The 18,300-nt window shown below is 31.8% G+C and overlaps 1 protein-coding gene and 1 long non-coding RNA gene across 5 annotated transcripts in view; both read right to left on the bottom strand.

Annotated features, from left to right (window-relative positions):
- Positions 1-1,709: 1,709 nt before the first annotated feature.
- Positions 1,710-12,767, bottom strand: LOC108735928. Of its 2 annotated transcripts, XM_025973462.1 has the most exons (9): positions 12,465-12,767; positions 12,162-12,396; positions 7,911-8,230; positions 7,588-7,804; positions 6,981-7,515; positions 6,901-6,926; positions 6,704-6,844; positions 5,902-6,140; positions 1,710-2,087 (listed from the first exon to the last, which is right to left on the bottom strand). In XM_025973462.1, exons 1-9 carry the CDS (start codon positions 12,470-12,472, stop codon positions 1,910-1,912), a joined length of 1,899 nt encoding a protein of 632 aa, XP_025829247.1. In that variant the 5' UTR covers positions 12,473-12,767; the 3' UTR covers positions 1,710-1,909. The 2 variants fall into 2 exon arrangements, with proteins under 2 accessions (XP_025829247.1, XP_025829250.1); XM_025973465.1 differs by lacking the exons at positions 7,911-8,230; positions 12,162-12,396; positions 12,465-12,767 and having other exon boundaries at positions 7,599-7,689.
- Positions 12,768-13,734: 967 nt separating this feature from the next.
- LOC108735908 overlaps positions 13,735-18,300 on the bottom strand; it is a 9,822-nt gene continuing 5,256 nt past the window's right edge. For 2 of the 3 annotated variants that reach the window (XR_003230945.1, XR_003230946.1), the window contains exons 2-6: positions 15,233-15,288; positions 15,063-15,131; positions 14,884-14,952; positions 14,708-14,776; positions 13,735-14,601 (exon numbers count right to left, since the gene is read on the bottom strand). This is a non-coding gene — a long non-coding RNA (uncharacterized LOC108735908). Of the gene's footprint in view, positions 14,602-14,707; positions 14,777-14,883; positions 14,953-15,062; positions 15,132-15,232; positions 16,673-18,300 lie in introns of those variants that run through there. The other variant, XR_003230944.1, reaches the window with a different exon arrangement.

Below are 18,300 nucleotides of genomic sequence, written 5' to 3'. Positions count from 1 at the left end.
CATCTCCTCGTCTTGAGGTCTTCGTTTCGGGATTATTTTCCAGTACCAGACCACAATAAAAATTGAATACCAACACAGATGTTACTGATATCACTGGATTAACAAGAAAATCAAGTAATAGAAATATCCTTGTGATTCAGCTTTGAAACGTAATTTCAGTGATTCCTGTTTATCAAGTTTTTGGGTGAATATAAAAAAAAGATTATAAGGAAATATCAGATCAAGCACTGAAACATTTACTGCTTTTCTTAACCACATGACCCTGTAAAAAGGCATTCACTTCTCTTGTATATGTACTAAAAACAAATGCAGAAACAAAATTCAAATGCAATCCGATTTGAGATTACAGCTTACTACTACTACTAAAATCAGCCCAAATGTCAGCAACTTAATAGCGAAAAAGCAGCACCAACTTTCACATTAACGTATTTTTTTATGAATAAGCTTTTTAGTATTTGCAGTACTAAAATAAATGGTATAAAATCAGGGCCGTAGCGATGAGCTCGGGGCCCCGGTGCGGTATTCCACAAGGGGCCCTTCTTAAAATGATGATGATCAGAAAAATGTCATTAAAAAAAGTTTTAATTTCACGAATAGATGATAACCTAACCTCTCACGGNAAGAAGAAGAATTTATAAAATATAAAAAATATCTTGTATCTCTAAAATTAAAGCTAATCGGTTCTTTTAATGGTCGTTTTTGCATTCGGTAAACGAGAATACATAGGATAGGACTAATTTTGAGACCGAAACAATTTCATTGTTGCGCAGTGAATCAAAATTATTGCTTAAAAACTTAAAATATTGGCGAAAAATGAAACTCCCTTTTTTACTAAATTGTTTTGTTCGTTTGCTCTTGAGATAATCAACACAAAAACAATTCACACGCAAGCTCTCCCACGCACGCACATAAATCCACTTAAAAATTGTAGCATTCAACTCTAGGGACCTTAAAACGTGGAAATATATCAAAATGTAGGATTCACAAAATCGAACCCATTACAATATAACATCCGACTGAGAAGTTGAAAATGTTCCTTAAGTAACCTGTCTACAAAGAAATTATAACTGGTCATTTTAAGTTGATAATGATTACAATGATTTATTATAAATCTGGAAGTATTAATAGCCAAAGCTTCCAGAAATTGTAGTTTTCCTTCTTTTTCCATTTTGACAGTAATTTTAACAATTTACCGTAGGTACCATTCGTAGAGCTAGGTAGTATCCGGATATGTAGGTATGTATCTGTTATCCATATCCGCCAAGTATTTAGTAAAATATCCACATCAGCATAATTTTTATCTTTCCCGGATATAATTCATTATTCCGCAGTAAATCTTTCCTGTGTAGGACGAACGCGATAATAAACAGTTTTCTTTTACCCAAGTATGTAGGTTTTAGGAGTAATGATCCGCAAATTAATAAATATTTTTACGCCTTGTTTGCAATGTTTTACATTTTTGCAATGGAACGAGTGTTTTGAATTTTATTCATTATTTTTTTTATAATAAGTTCAGCCCACGGTTTTACATGTCCGCATTGTGATAATATCTTTCCATGTGACTTTTGGAAGTAACTCCAACAAAAATCTAACACACTACCCTTTTCATCCGAACATAGATGTTTTCAAACACTAAAAAAACTCGTAATCGATTATTATCTATCAATAAAGGAATCAAAGGGTGTGGTTTTACTAGAGCATTTTTAAAATTTCATGTTACTAAATTGTTTATTCAAACGATTACTTAATCTTACATAATAAATTAATTGTTTTTTCTTCAATACTGCAGCCACAATAAATGCTACATAAACCTTATATAGAATACTGCAAAGAACACACAAATTCTTTTAATAATTTAAATAGTTAAAAACAAAAATTAATTTTTGTCTTTTAATCTGAAATTAATAAATCAAGTTAGATTCAAGCTCGAAGTTCTAGATGTTTGTGATAAATGCCTGCGTGCTTTTCCAAATATATTTGCCATACAATCAGTTGAGGAAGGTGCTCCACCACTAATATTGTTCGCTAGCTGGTAGTAGACGACTTTATCTTCATTTTGATGTCCATATGTTACATTTTTATCAGTTCTAAAAGGCAAATATACATACTGATATTAATATTATATGTATTAAGCACCTAGGACAGTGCCGGATTAGCCACGAAGCAAGAGCAGCAAATGCTGCGGGTCCCGCCATTTATTATTTACATATTAGATTTAGTCACAACTCACAATTACTAAAAAGAAAATATTTGCATCAAAATGATGATTTACTCAGAGAAGTCGATATCAACAGCATTATTTATAAATTTCCCCAAATTAAATCAAGAAAAGTTTGTTTGTAACAGTTTTGTTTTATTTAATCCCATAAACTCGATAAGTACTTAACCTAAAACATTCTAAGGGCCCCTTGATAGAATTTGCGACAGGCCCCGCGTTGGCTTAATCCGGCACTGACCTAGGACGGTAAAGCAAAAATGCGTATGCTGACTCTGAAACTGTACTTCTCAGGACGAACACACCGAGTTGAATATTAAAGAAGGAAAAAATTCAAGTACTTATTGGGATACCTAAACAAACAAATGCATAAAATAATCAAAATTATTGCTTAAATAACTGCGCAAAAAAAAAGTTGAACGTTTGCTTTACTTCATAAGTCAATTCTAGGTTAAGGAAAACGAATATGACAAAGAAAAAATTTATTAGCTCTACATTTTGTGATATGTAAATGATGAAAATTATTGTTTCTAAGAAATTGGTAAATATGAATTACAGATGCTAACAACATTTAAAGTGTGATTGTACTATCATTCAAAATTCATTAAAAAACACTTGCCAGGTGTTTAGATCTACGAAGAATCAACCGATTCCTTTGATCGCGATCTTTTAGCTTTCCTTTTGTAAGTGACCTCTGAAGGATCTATACATTTAAACCAGCAGTAATCTGCAAGCATTGCTTCATTCCAGCAACCCTGATATTTTCGTTCCATCACAGAAATATCTTGAAGGAATCGTTCTCCATGCTCATCACTGACTTCTCCGCAATTAGGTGGGAAAAATCAAGATGGGAGTGGAGAAAATAGATTTTTAGGGACATATTGCAGCTGAGTTGGTGGTATTTTTGTAGAAGTTCAGTAACCAATTGAGGGTAGTTATCATTTCTTTTGTTCCCTAAAAATCCATGTATAACTCCCTTAAGAGCTTCCCAAGCTTCCTTTTCTTTCCTTTCCAAAACTAAATCGAATACAATGTCCTTTACAAGTTGACGTATTTGTGGCCCAATAAAGATGCCTTCCTTGACCTTTGTATCACTTAATTTAGAAAATTTGTCTCTTAAGTATTTAAAAGCCTGGCCTTTTCTTGGTTCATAGCTTTAACAAAATTCTTCATCAAGCTCAGTTTGATATGTAAAGGTGGAAGATGAACATTTTTTGGATCTACGAGTGGCTTGGCAATTACGTTTTTCTCACTAGGGTTAAGATTTCTTGCATGCCAATCTGCTTGAATATAATGTGATTTTCTATCCTTACTATCCCACATACATAAAAAGCAACAGTATTTCGTATACCCTAATTGCATCCCTAAGAGTATAGCAATCACTTTTAAATCACCGCAGATTTTCCACTTATATTCCAGGTAGTTGATTGAATCTAGGAGGTCTGCCATGTTTGCATAAGTTTCCTTCATGTGAACCGCATAGCCAATACGAATGGAAGGTAGACGGTTGCCATTATGAAGCAACACAGCTTTCAAACTAAGCTTGGAGGAGTCTATGAAAAGTCTCCATTCAGTTGAATCATGCTTCATATTCAAACTTTTCATCAAGCCATTAATATTACAACAAAAAATAAGGTTATTATTCTTTTCAAAAAAAGGAATCAAATCCCTATGACGTTGTCTGTACTTGGTAACCCTGACATCATTCTGCAGGAGATTCCATTGCCGTAACCTTGATTCTAGAAGTTCTGTCTTCTCCTGTGACAAATCAAGATCTCTAATTTTATTTTTTTCATTGACAATCCTGCTTTTATAGTCGGTGTCAAGCAAAAATTGCAATCGTCTATGTGGTTAGTGGGCTCCCGCCAAATCGTAGTCATAGCAAAAGCCATGGATCGTTTTTTTATTTTTCAGCCATTCTCTTAATATAACTAAACACGAATTGCAACATATGTGGAGCCCATGGCTTATTTTGGTTTCCTACTTTCATACCAAAATAATGTTGATATGCAGTCTTCACAAATTGCGTTTTTGTATGGCAAACGTTATTTCGCCACAAATGTTACAAAAATTATTAACTAAATTTACACATTTCCGTGGCATGTTGATTTCTCTCTTTAAAACACTCCAAAACAAGATGACATGCACGAAATACTATAAATTTCACCGTTACCGCAATACTATCATACTTAGCAATCTTCTGTCAGTCAAATTATAATTTGAAAAATAAAATTTGTGTATTTTGACAATTAACAATGTTGCCAACTTCGAAAAACAAATTTTCCGCAAATTGAAAAAGAAGAATTTATAAAATATAAAAAGACTAATTTTGAGACCGAAACAATTTCATTGTTGCGCAGTGAATCAAAATTATTGCTTAAAAACTTAAAATATTGGCGAAAAATGAAACTCCCTTTTTTACTAAATTGTTTTGTTCGTTTGCTCTTGAGATAATCAACACAAAAACAATTCACACGCAAGCTCTCCCACGCACGCACATAAATCCACTTAAAAATTGTAGCATTCAACTCTAGGGACCTTAAAACGTGGAAATATATCAAAATGTAGGATTCACAAAATCGAACCCATTACAATATAACATCCGACTGAGAAGTTGAAAATGTTCCTTAAGTAACCTGTCTACAAAGAAATTATAACTGGTCATTTTAAGTTGATAATGATTACAATGATTTATTATAAATCTGGAAGTATTAATAGCCAAAGCTTCCAGAAATTGTAGTTTTCCTTCTTTTTCCATTTTGACAGTAATTTTAACAATTTACCGTAGGTACCATTCGTAGAGCTAGGTAGTATCCGGATATGTAGGTATGTATCTGTTATCCATATCCGCCAAGTATTTAGTAAAATATCCACATCAGCATAATTTTTATCTTTCCCGGATATAATTCATTATTCCGCAGTAAATCTTTCCTGTGTAGGACGAACGCGATAGTAGAAGAAGGTACTTTGCAAAGTTCCCCATGTCACAATAGAAGAGAGAAAAATACGCGGATGGACGAATGCGCACCAAAATGTACACCCACAAATATAACTTAAGATTTAGGTGGACTGTGTGTAGATGTTCAAAGTGTAAACTGCAGGAATACTCATCTTTGCGAATCCAACAGCCAGTCAGGGCCGCCACAAAGATGTTTCACATCAAAAATGTTTGCATCTGTTAACCGCAAGTATCCGGATACATGTATTTAGGCTACATTTTTCAGCTAAAACCATCCGTATCCGATGTAGGAATACATTTTACCAGTATCCTAACCCAACTTAGGCATTTTTGGTTTTCGTCAGTCTCTAATTTAGATAACTGTTATCGAAAAGGAGGTAGTTTCGGCGTTTAGTATCGTGTTTTGGTTACAGAATTTTAGCGATTCAACGACTTCATTTTCGTGATCAACGACCCCACAAACCTTATGACTGGCTCGAACGAAATATACGAATTTTTTAAAAACCAATCCGCCATTTTAAATTTTGATCATTTCAATTTATTTTCATCAAAGACTCCGAAAATCCATGAGTATTATATTCGGGATAAAAAACAAACTTTGTAGTTCTGTTCAGAAAATTTTGATTTTGTCCATTATACGCCAGAACATATGTTTTTTATTGTGCGAACAGGATGATAATAATACAAAAATAAAAAATAATAAAAATAAACAGTATCATTCTCTTACCTAAGAACTATATCAGCAATTTCGTCATCATTGATAAAGCATTCGTGCATCTTAGTTATGGTATTTAAATCAATATTCTCTTTTAAACCCCCTTCGTGTACATATTCCCATTTATGGTTCGTAAGAAGGTAGCTACATGGTTCTTGACTTGAACTGCTATTTTCACTGCAGTTTTCATCATCACCAAAATTTTCTAACTGTCCTGATAACTCTTCAGCAAATAGTATACATTGCTCGTACTAAAAAATATACAAATAAAAAAATAATGATAAGATCAATAATAATATGAAAATGATTAAACAAAAAGCCCTTGCCATGTTACAAATAAATTTTATTATTAATCAAATACTCGACAACTGTTTCGCCAGAAAGTCTCAATATCAAAACAACACTGCGCCTGTAAACATATGACGGTGAACGACGCATGAAATTCAAAATTTGACTCAATTTCCCTAAATTTTTAAACTCTGCAACTTTTTTCATTGTAAAAATATGAAGTACTTTTATTAATTCTAATTTTGTAAAAATATTTAATCGTCTCTCTCCCCCTCCCTCCCTCCACCCCTCTTTCTCTCTCTTCAATTTCTGATCTTGTTCTTATGAAAAATTCGATTAATAACAGAATCTGGAAACAGTCGTTACGCGTCTCTTCTAGATTTATTTTTGATGTATTTCCAAATAGATTAGTAAATATAAGAGTAATGACTTAAAGCGATTTTTAAATCCTGAAGTGTACAACGAATAACGCACTAATTTTTAACTTATCTTCTATACCATTAGCGCGATATAAAGCTATACATACCAAACGACTTATAATAGCTGGAGAATCACTAGCTCCATCTTCAAGAAATAAGTTAATAGATAAATCTTTCAAATTTAAAAGAAACAACACACACTCTTTAAAATCATATTTTTCAATCTTTGTATTTTGAGTTTTCTTTTGCTGTAAAAATAACAAAGCACTAATTTCGCATATTTGCAACTTTTTGTTATATTTACCTGTCCCTTCAAACCATTCCATTCTCCTAAAATATAAACCATTTTACAACTGAATTAAAAAATAAATTTTATTAACATACCGTTTTCTAGAAGCGTTTTATGTACTAACTTAGTACATTGTTGTATGCTTTTTTCAGGTACTTGATGATTTCCAGAATGATGTACTAACAAATCGCTCTTCAGATCGTCAAAACCGAAAGTTTTATTACAATAATATTTAGAACTTCCATCATCTTTATCACAGTTGTTTTCTTCACAAGGTGTATTTATTTCATTGAAGGTTTCTCTTCTTATATCAAGTTTTTTAAAATAACCGTGATGAAAACAGTCTTCGTACATACTTTTAGATATGGCAATTCCTTTTACACTCATAAATGGATTAATGGGATCACAAAGTGATTTGGCAGTACGTCCACTGTACATTTTGTTAACATTATTTAACGTTATTGCGTTATTAGAAATTCTTTCAAGGTCAACTAAACTAGAGAACGTCTTAGTCAAGCCATTTTTTAAGTAATCATGTACATTAATGCCAACAGAATGTGTTGGTTTATAATAATCATAATCGTTCCATTCATCGAATAATTTGGTTGTAAATCCTTTATAAAATTCTTTCTAAAACAGCGGAATTTATAAAACTTGAGTTTCTACTGAGGTAAACATTTCAGACTAATAACATAATAATACTTTGTCATTACTGTTTTTACAGTGGGAACCTTTGTATGATTTAGACTCTTGAAGAATTTCTTCATAATCTTCCTTGTTTACATATATTTGAAGAAGCTGAAGGTTTCTTGGACACTGAAAATCAGTCATAATACTTTCAGCAGAAAGTTTGGTTTTAGTTGCATTTGTTATAAGAAGGCACTTTGTTAGTAACGAATTAAGTTGGGTAGCGAGCAATCTAAAATTAAATTTTACTTTTTACTGAATTCATAAGAAAAATATAATACATATAATATTCAAAAAATTAATTAACCATCTTATAATTGTTATAAATAAATACTTACTTGCTATTCCATTGAACCAGTCCTGCCAGTACATATCTTGTTTCAAGACAATTATTTAAAAACTTTTGAGCTTCTAAACTATACGAATTAAATATTCTAGATTGATTTAAATCAGGAAGTTTATAAGCAAATGTATCTAAATTTAAATATTTCAAACAGGATTCAAACATTTGATGCAGTTTCTCAACAAAAGTCTGAGTATCCTTATAAAAAGTTGACATATGTTCAAAGCTAACATGGAACATTCCTATTAAGTTTGACAAAAATTCTACTTTATTTTCCAAAATCCAATTAGGAACATTTCGATCAATTCCAACTGCCTAAAAGAAAAACATATATTTCAATTTGGCCACATGAATTTCTTTATGAGTGCAAATTTATTAATAATGTTGCACTTATATTAATAAATGAACAAAATACATTACTTAAATGTCAGTTCATTAAACATTGTTTAAACGTTGCAAATATACAATTTTGCCTCGTTTTTTGGCATTTATCTCGAAAACTATCAGAGTAATCGTAATACCCCAAATAGATAATATATTTAGAAGTCACGGTCAGACCTATTTTTACTGACAAAAACATGAAAAACCTGTGAACAAAAGATAATTTTTGGAATATTCATAACTTCGCTAATTTAATGTTTTGCAGTATCGGTCATTCGAGAAAAAATAGTGGCCATTATGTACAATATGGGCCAAGTAAGGATTCTGTCAAATGGTTTTTGCACAAATGAAATGATTAATTATTAATATTCTGGCAAATACTGTCGCGTAAGCTATTCCCATGAAAAGTTATGGGGGTTGAAAGTTGATTATTCTGACAATTTTCATACACTATAATTCAAATAAAATTCAATAAAACAATTATTTTCAAGCGGGTGGAGGTGGGGGATCGAAAGAGAGTGGTCACTTGAACAAACCCCGATAACATAACCTAACCTAATCTATTGATAAAGATATTTAAATAATGTTTTATATAACTTTCTCAATATTTTTATGTATTTTTCATTAGTTTTACCTTTGAATATTGTTTAAGAATGACTTTATAACTATTTACATGCCTAGAAATGTAAAAAAATTGGCATATTTATTAACTTTGAACCCTCATAACTTTTTAGGGGGGTGAGACCGCCACGAACTTTTTATGGTACAGTGGTGGGGGAGACCTCCTCTTTCGATCCCCTACCCCCACCCCCGAAGGGGATGGTGGCCATCATCTAGACCTTTACCAAAACTGACATTTGTTAGGACCATTTCTGATATTTTACACCTTGGAACCTAATTTGCATATTCTGATTTTACCTTTTAAATAATAGACTGTTAATGAAATGGAAAAAATAGATAATCGATTTCTATCGATGCATTCTAAGTTTCGACACTGGCGTCAATTATTTAGTGTTTTAGTGATAGTGGTGCCGTCAGTTCGACTAATTATGATATTTACTAAAGCTGCTTTCATAGTGAACAATATAACTTAATTGAATTAATTAAATAATATTAATATAATTGATAGTTGTTTTTATGTATGTCTAACCTATGTCAGTTTGTTCAATGGTTCCTTTTAATGGTACTCCTGAAAAGGTTTATTTAGAATTGTGATAATTTTGACGCTAATGTCTCTACCATAACTCCGGCCTATAGAAATTCCAAACTTAACGAATCTGTAGAAGATTTTTAAGATAGAATTCAAGTCATCTTAACAAAATTAGCAGGGATTTTTTACGGTGATCCAATTCAGAACGCATTAATGAGTCACTGTAAGTGGCAGTCAGCATTTTTAAATTATCTGTAGGTGAACCCTATTATTGGCATTTAAAAATAAGCAGGCCAATTTTTTTATCACATGCACTCTACTATTGCAAGAAACTAAACAATGAAAACAACTTAATTCTAAAGATTATCAGGCTCATAATTAGCCGCTAGTTTTAGCCGCTGACGCTAATTTCAAAAGAAGTTAGCATGCAAACTGGTTTTCGGGTTTCCCGGTTAATTTGCGGAATACTCACAGCAATTTTCAAACGTGGTTTAGAATATTTACTATAGTCTCAGCCGATTTTGTAGCGGTTGTCTAGCCATCAAAATCAAAAAATGTCGCTATTTCACCCTTTTATTTTCGCGACAAAAAGTAGCCTATATGTTTCTCCTAGGTCCCACCTATCTCTATACCAAGATTCATAATTCAATTATGTAGTTTAGCGGTTTAAGCGTGAAAACGTAACAAGCAGACTTATTTACGGATTTAAGTAATATATCCGGCTAATGATGAAAATGTTTTCGGTTATTTAACCCTTAGTCCCAAGACATATATTTTTATACACGCAACCTACACTTAGGTACGGAAATTGCCGTGTTTATAAAATCGAATTAAGAAACTTTAAAAGCAGAACTATGTAAATGGATGGCGACTTTTGTTTGATGAAACAGATCTATACTAATAATAAAAATAGTTGTTTTTAAGAAAATAAACGATTTGTTACGAATAATTTCGACAGGTTGAAAATGAAAAAAAACAATTATAAAAAAATCTATTGATTATTTTTCAATGGGATCAATTTTAATCAAAAAAGTGTAAAAAATTACTACACGCGCCTTTGCATTTTCCAAAAAAAAAACAAAATACAAATTGGCCCAAAAACTACGCCATATGCTTGTTGTGGCAAAACTATAACTTTAATAGAAAAAATTTTCAAATAAAACTTGTCCCATATTTTAATACAAGAGCGTCTGCGCATTTAAATTTGATTTACCATACCAGTTTAAAAAAAAAGGTTATAACACAGTTAAATACTGAGCTAGTCGAAAACAGTTATAGGAAAAATGTACTAAAATGTGATGCTATGCAAATATTTTTTTTTAACCATTGTGACCAAATAATAAGTTTAATTGAAACATTTTTCAAACAAAACTTATTCTTATCTCTATTTCATTTGTCATTCAGAGTATTCAAAAATATAAAAAAGAGTTTCTCTTAAATGGCAGCACATTACATAGTCCCATATTTTAGAATTCCGAATAACTTTTTCCTGTAACTTTTTTTGACCCATATTTGACTGTACTCCCATTTAAACGAGACTTTCTTGTTTATATTTTTGAACACTATATAGCAAATGAAATATAGATGTTGCAGATGATCTGTAGTAGTAATGTAATAGGAAGATCAAACTAATTAATAACTCCTGGTGCTACACTGAAACCTGGGGAGGGGTTGGCTGACTTTGTACATTGTGAAACGACCACAGCTAGCAACAAAATAAAACGACCACTGGTAGCATGGTCGTTTTACACTATGCTTCAAACGACCAGGGCTAGCAGTGGTCGTTGACGGACCACGATCCTAACTGATATACAGATACAGTCGGGTAGGTATATTACCAATACAACTTTTTGCCTTAGTCTTCATAATGCTCCTGAGCAGTTTTTTGATAGCGCCCCTTGTAAAGTCAGTTATCGAAAAAAAAATCAATTTATTTATTAAACTAGCTGTGCCCGTCTAAATTTGAGAATGGTGCATTGCACTTACATTTTCATTTTAATTTCAATAATTTTCTACTTCGTGCTTTAAACGTTCAACATTAAAAAAAGTAGTGTACATATGGAATGAAATTGTAACTAAACAATAGGCGATTTCTAATTAGAAACTCTTATTAAAAAAGTCAATCGAAAGTAGTCCTAAGCAACCCTTCGATCTTTATATGCAGTAAAATACACACCCATAAACATTTAGTCCGCTCTGTTCTTTACAATTGATTAGCCAAAATAGGCGACTTTTAATTAAATATTATCATTACTAGAAAGCATTTTGGATATTGAAAGTAGGTATAAACAACACTTCCATCTTTTAATTAAACGTTTTAATAGTCAGTTCCAAAATGTTGCACTATCAGCTATTTCAGTTAGAAGTCTACAAGGCAAAAACATTTTTTTTTGCTATTTTTATTGGATAAACTTTTAAATTACTTAATAGTCAGGTAAATCTTCACATTTCCCTTAACTATTTATGAACAGGAATCTAATCTAAATCTACCTCAATCAATTGAATTTTTGTGTATATATTTCAATGAAATTTAAAATTTACAATTTTATATCTTAATTGTATTTCAGCTTTTAAACCAAAAACTTTTAACCTATGGGTACATAGCCGCCCGACCTGCCCCCCCCCCTTAAAGCCAACACTGGAAGTATCATAAAGCAACTGCTTAAAACTAGGCCTTGTTCTTGTATATCTACATATAAATTTTTAATAAAATACCATAATAAATTTTCCAAACTCCTTGATACAAAACTTTCCATTCTCAAGGGAAATTATTTGAGTTTGTCCAAATACAGATTTTAAGAAGTGAGTAGTTCCTATTATTTGACCACAAATAGTTGTTTTCTTCTCTTCTGAGAGCCATGAAGGGCAAAAATACACAACTGCTAAAGCTGGATCATCATATTCATGCTTTACCAAATCAGTATTATAAACAAATACGATTGTTAGCTCCCTACAATAATAAATTACAAATAAAAACTAATTCCTCCTTCAGCTTAATGAGGCAGATGTAATACTTACTTCGACATTTTTAAATCAATTTACATTTTAAATAAATTGGTTTGTTTCTACTGTATGCAGAAATATGATCAAATATCAATTGCGATGAATGGGTGAATGATAAATTTATTAAGCAGTCTGATAAAATAACTGAAAATAATAAAAGAACAATATCAATGATACCATAACCACATAACAGCCAATTCAAGCTGTCACACCATGATGAGCCACGAATATAGTCGAACGTTGACAACCTATTATCTATGTTGACAGCTTAAGAACAAATTATACTTCATTTACTTTATCTAGCGATGTTCCCCTGTCAATGTGTTCGATGCGCGCTGGCAAAATCGTAGGTAGGGAGAAAAAAGCTCATTTTACTCCTAAATCTTGTTCATTAAATATACCTTTTCATACAGTACTTGCCAAAAATTTTGTTCAATCATGAATAGTAGTAGTTAACATTGCTATATTTCGTTCGTAAAATTATATATAGTTTTATTGTATTATATTATGTGTCTATGGTCCTTTGTTCAATTTTAACCAATTGTGAAATTATATGTAATATAGTGCTTTTGAAAATCGGCGTACTTTCGTAGATGTTTTACTTCGTGCCATAGAGAAGTTGCGGTAAACTTGGCACTCTCGGTACAAAAATACCCAGCGGTACTGTCAGGAAACATACTGAAAATTGAGTTGCAGAAGGACAGTGACATTTTGTTATAGAAAATGTAGACAATCGGCTGTTTCAAGTGAGGTAACAGGCAAGCTTGCGTCTGTTTTTGAGCAGTCCGTAAGTATATCAAAATTAGGTACTGCAGACGATTTGATATTAATGTTGATTAAAGTAAAGAACAAAACTTACAAAAAATACCATTTAACTTTACTTTGACCACAATGACCATATTGCGTACTTTTTGGGTCACCCTGTATACAATTGCTGCTAAATGTAGAAATTACGTTTGCGTTTGTAGATAATAGGAAACGTACTGTTTCATCATCATACATAATAGATACACAAAGGGTAATAGATCGTCAACTCGAAACGCGCCGATTTGCGCGCCCTCCGGCAGGTTTAGTCACAACTAAATAAAAAAGGCGCGCACTTTAAATGTGCTAGTTATTTACTGTTTTTCGTAATGTGCAAGATAAAGTGAAAAATGGATAAGAAACAATGTAATTTCCTTTTTTATAAAAGAAAACACATTGTTTCTTTGTAAAAAAGGAAATACATTGTTACTTGTCCATTTTTCACCTTAACATAAAAACTTGCGAATTTATAAGTGTAAAAGTGATAATAAGTGAAAGAATAGTAAAAGAAATTTATTGAATGTAACAAATAAACTTGTACAAAATAAATTATTATGTAACTTCAACAGACAATCGGCCAAATAGAAAAGGCCACAAAATAGAAGAAACAGTAATACAGTTTAACTTAATAGTAACATTAAATTTTTAACAACTTTCAGTAGATAACTAAAACCTTTCAATAATGTACTATAAACATTTCCAACACAATTTTAATTAAATATTACTAAGATAATTATTAATGAAGGTAAAAAATCGTTAAGTTGTGGCAACTTACGTGTTCAGATAGAAATTGATGCAGAACACTGAATATTGAAGAAAAGGGGTTGTAAACAATTCCAAATTAGTGGGTAGTAGAATATGGTTATTCTGTCCACCTGAGAACACCAGCAAAAGTCACTGCATCGTTTCTTTTTTTTTTTTTTTCGTGGGAGAGGGGAAATCTTCGAAAGACACCCAGCCGACCGTACGACTGGGTAGTGTTGGATTCCCTAACAGGAGGACCTACCAACTAAAACCCCTCTCCCTCATAATAGGTTTTGGTAACAATGGTACACCTAAAAATAAAGAAAAATTAATTATAAAAATGTTTACATGGCACATACGAAATTTTTGCAGAAGCGTCATGCAGAAGGGGATGGATCTAAGTCAAAGGGGAAGAAGTAACGTCATCGTTGGTGAATGTGAAAATAATGCATATTCTAGTTACAAAATACCTCATAAAAAAGTCGGAAATATGCATAAAAAGTGAACGTTAGTCAAGCTTTTCAGCAACACTTACCGGAACTTATGGCTGGGCAACTTAAACATAAGCTCGTAGGGGGGCGGCGATGATCAATGACTGTGAAATCTGTAAAAAATATAAACATTATACTTATAAAGGTACATACATACTACTTTCTACAAAAACTATGCATAAAAAGTGAACGTTAGTCAAGCTTTTCAGCAACACTTACCGGAATGAGTGGCAAAGCTAGTCAAACAGTAGTTCGTACGGGGGCGGCGATCATCAGTGGCTGTAAAATCTGTAAAAATAATGAAAATTATACTTAGAAAGGTACCGCACGGAATATGTTCAAGAAACAGTATGCATAAAATTGAACGTTATTAAAAACTTTTTCGAATTATTTACCTGAAAGTGTGGCAAGACAAGTTAAAGAGAGGCTCGTAGGAGGGCGGCGATCATCAGTGGCTGTAAAATCTGTAAAAATAATGAAAATTATACTTAAAAAGGTACCGTACCAAATACTGTCTAGAAAACGTATGATGCATAAAAATTGAACGTTGGTCAAGCTTTTTAGCAACACTTACCGGAATCTGTGGCAAGATAACTTAAAGAGAGGCTCGTAGGGGGGTGGCGATGATCGGTGACTGTAGAAGCTGTAAAAATAATGAAAATTGTAGTTACAAAGGTACAGAATACTTGTAGAAAAAATATGCATAAATATTGAACATTAGTCAAGCTTTTCAGCAACACGTACCGGCAAGAAGAAGGAGAACCTCGTAGGGGGATAGTGATCATCAGTTACTGTGAATGCTGTGAAAATAATTAAAATTATCTTGTTGTGTTCATAATTATTACTACTGCAGAGGCAATCATAAGTAAATTTTTATACACTGCAATGATACAGTATATTGTGAGTATTTTGGGGATACGAATAAATTATTTCTCTACAAAACTAAACATATAATTAAATGTAGACAACAATTACACCCTCCGGGTCAACAAGTTTATTCCTAAGGATACAATTTTCACTCTACTAAATACAATGTCATTTATTCAATACCACTATGAAACATTCGTATGTTCCAAAGAGAGGACGAAATGTTTGTATATTACAAGAAATAGAATAATCCTGAGTAAAGACCAAGGAAACAATCGTTGTTATTACGTTGATAAACGAAACAGTTCCAAATGTTCGAAACATGTATTTGTATGTCAAATCTTTCGTTCTATTAAGTATTAACACGTTTGTAACGTTTTAAAATTGTTTTAAATCATTTATTTGTATGATGGCGTGCGTACATACAATTCTTCAGTAAACGCACTTAATCAAAAGTACGGAAATAATCTGTTCTGTAACTTGTAACAGAAGTTTTCAAAAATTGCCACATAATGTGCGATACGAATATGTAAACAATGCCGCAGCTATTAATTAAGACATCTAAACTGAACAACATGAAATATATTTAGTTATTCAAACCAGTACAAACAATTTACATAGATGTAAATCCCACAAAGGTAATCGCAGTTAGCTGTTTTGGAATTGTTTTTTAATTGATTCAACTTCAACATCCATATAGCAATGAAATTCAATATACATAAAGCAATCGTCCGCGATGTTTCGCAAAAAGGCCATGTAAGGTGTGTTTGTAAGTTATATGGAAATCTTTACATACGTATAACACACACACACTTTCATCCAATTAAAAAACGAAGATGTGAGATAAGTGTAATCATAAATAATTATAAGAGAACACATTCGGAAACATTACTTTACTATTTTCTGCGATTACCTGCAAATAATATCAATACTTTGCAGTAGAAATAACGCAGTGACTGTTTTAAAAAAACAAATTGTTATAATACATTCCTTCCTCCTTCAAATGATTCGACCAGACTTCAACTGAACTGCTTTATTGAAGAACTTAGAATGATTATATAAAAGAACAATACAATTTGTGAACGGCGTTTCAAGGACAATATATATGCCGTGTGCACACTTTTTCAATATACAGGTCTGCAGAGAGTCTAAACAATAACCCGATTAATTCTGCGAAATGCCGATAAGTAATCCCGCCGACCTGTACATTGCTCACATCTATTACATGTGTGCCAAAACAACATTAACAATAATATTACAAAAGAAATACAGTTCACTACATAAAAAAATACAACAAAATGCGTAACACAAGTGTGCAAAAAGTAGGTACGTTTTGTAGACTGATGGAGAAACATATACATTACAGTGAACGCAAAGGAAGAAAAAAAATTGCGTTAAAAATAACAAAAGAAGACAAGGAAGACGATTGAAGTTAATTTTTCGGTAAAATCATGTTTTTGCGGAAATTTCCCATTAAATATGCCATAGTTATAATTCTTTGCCAATTGAATTTTATAAACAATAATGTATAATTATTATCCTCATTTTAATCAGTAAACTTTAAGTAATTTTCCAACTAAAATCCCTGTCCCTATGTTAGCGTACTTCATTAGGTGTATATTACACAAACAAGTGTACAGTCACGGAAAGAAAATTATTGAATATTTATATTTATATTTTCCTCATTTGCATATTTGCGAATGTTGTTTTCTAAATTGTAATTATTTGTGCAACAAAATTAGAACTGTAATTCATTTACAGGATGTGCGTCAACAGTACACGAAAAGTTTGTTTCGGTACGGTGTTTTGTACTTTGTCAAATTACCGGATTAGTAGTTTGCATTAGGAACATTATTCACTCTTTTTTGTCAAGTGAATTTAATAAAACTTAATTTTGCAAGCACATGTCATTTAGTTCCAGTGTATAATTGAGTAAGAGAAAAATAAATCACTGCCGAGCAATCAGTTATGTAGGTATAATTTTCTTTCATTCAAATCCAAGTCCAAATTCGCACTACAACAGAAGCAAGGTCACGAGCAAGCGAAACGAAATGTACATATAGGTACTTCATAAACAAATAAACTGTTTCCGATAACGATGTCTATTTTGTAGATTATACATTATACGTATTAATACCCACCACAGTCAAAACATTCGTTAGGTCATTAGTCATTATTGAAATAATTTTCCCTATTCAATTTAGCATTACACATACGACACATATTATTATTATAATACACAAACACATCATACGTGTATGTTGGACATCTCATACAAAAAACAAAACAATTTCAATTTCTCTTCAATGAACAACGTTTCTGGTAAAAACCTAATACTAACAAATATAGCATAAGTCTAAACTGCATTTTACACTATTTGGTCAAGGAAATTACAATTTTTTCAATTACCGTTGAACCGTACAATTTATGTACTACTTCTTTTCTTCTCATGTAATTAGATGTTAAAACAGTATTCATTTCTTCCTTTTCATATTCGACTATTAGGGAAAATATTGAATGCAAGTTTTAGTGGCGTTTCGGTAACTTCCATTTCGCCAAGTATTGCGGTGTACATATTTAAAAGAAACTCGTATATCAATAACAATTGATAGATTACAGCATTTACCTAAGAAGTATGAGTTCAATTGTACTTTGCAGTATTATAAGACGTTAACAATGTTCAATCAGCCTTCCTTCTGATTTTGCCCATTTTATGTTTATTATGCAAAAAACCTATGAAACTACGAACACAATTTTGTCAGTATCGTCTATCGACTTGTACCGATTTGGTTTTATTTTTTTTTTTAGAAATGACCCTAACATAAGGAACGATAGTGCCCGCTTATTTCCTTTTGCATAACTTCATTTTGTTCATAAACACACTTTTAATGAGATAACAGAATAATAGGTACCTATATACAAATGTCATATTATTTGATTTATTT

This window comes from Agrilus planipennis, unplaced genomic scaffold (assembly GCF_000699045.2).
Source record: "Agrilus planipennis isolate EAB-ADULT unplaced genomic scaffold, Apla_2.0 scaffold95, whole genome shotgun sequence".
Lineage (NCBI taxonomy): Eukaryota > Metazoa > Arthropoda > Insecta > Coleoptera > Buprestidae > Agrilus > Agrilus planipennis.
Note: the sequence above shows the minus strand (reverse complement) of the source record. Positions and strands in the feature narration are given on the sequence as shown.

Coding starts and splice junctions, on each gene's coding strand:
- LOC108735928 (XM_025973462.1), bottom strand. Junction 8,231..12,161: donor AGTTTGGAAAATTTATTATG/GTATTTTATTAA, acceptor TTTTTCTTTTAG/GCAGTTGGAATTGATCGAAA. Junction 2,088..5,901: donor ATTGCTGATATAGTTCTTAG/GTAAGAGAATGA, acceptor TTTGCCTTTTAG/AACTGATAAAAATGTAACAT.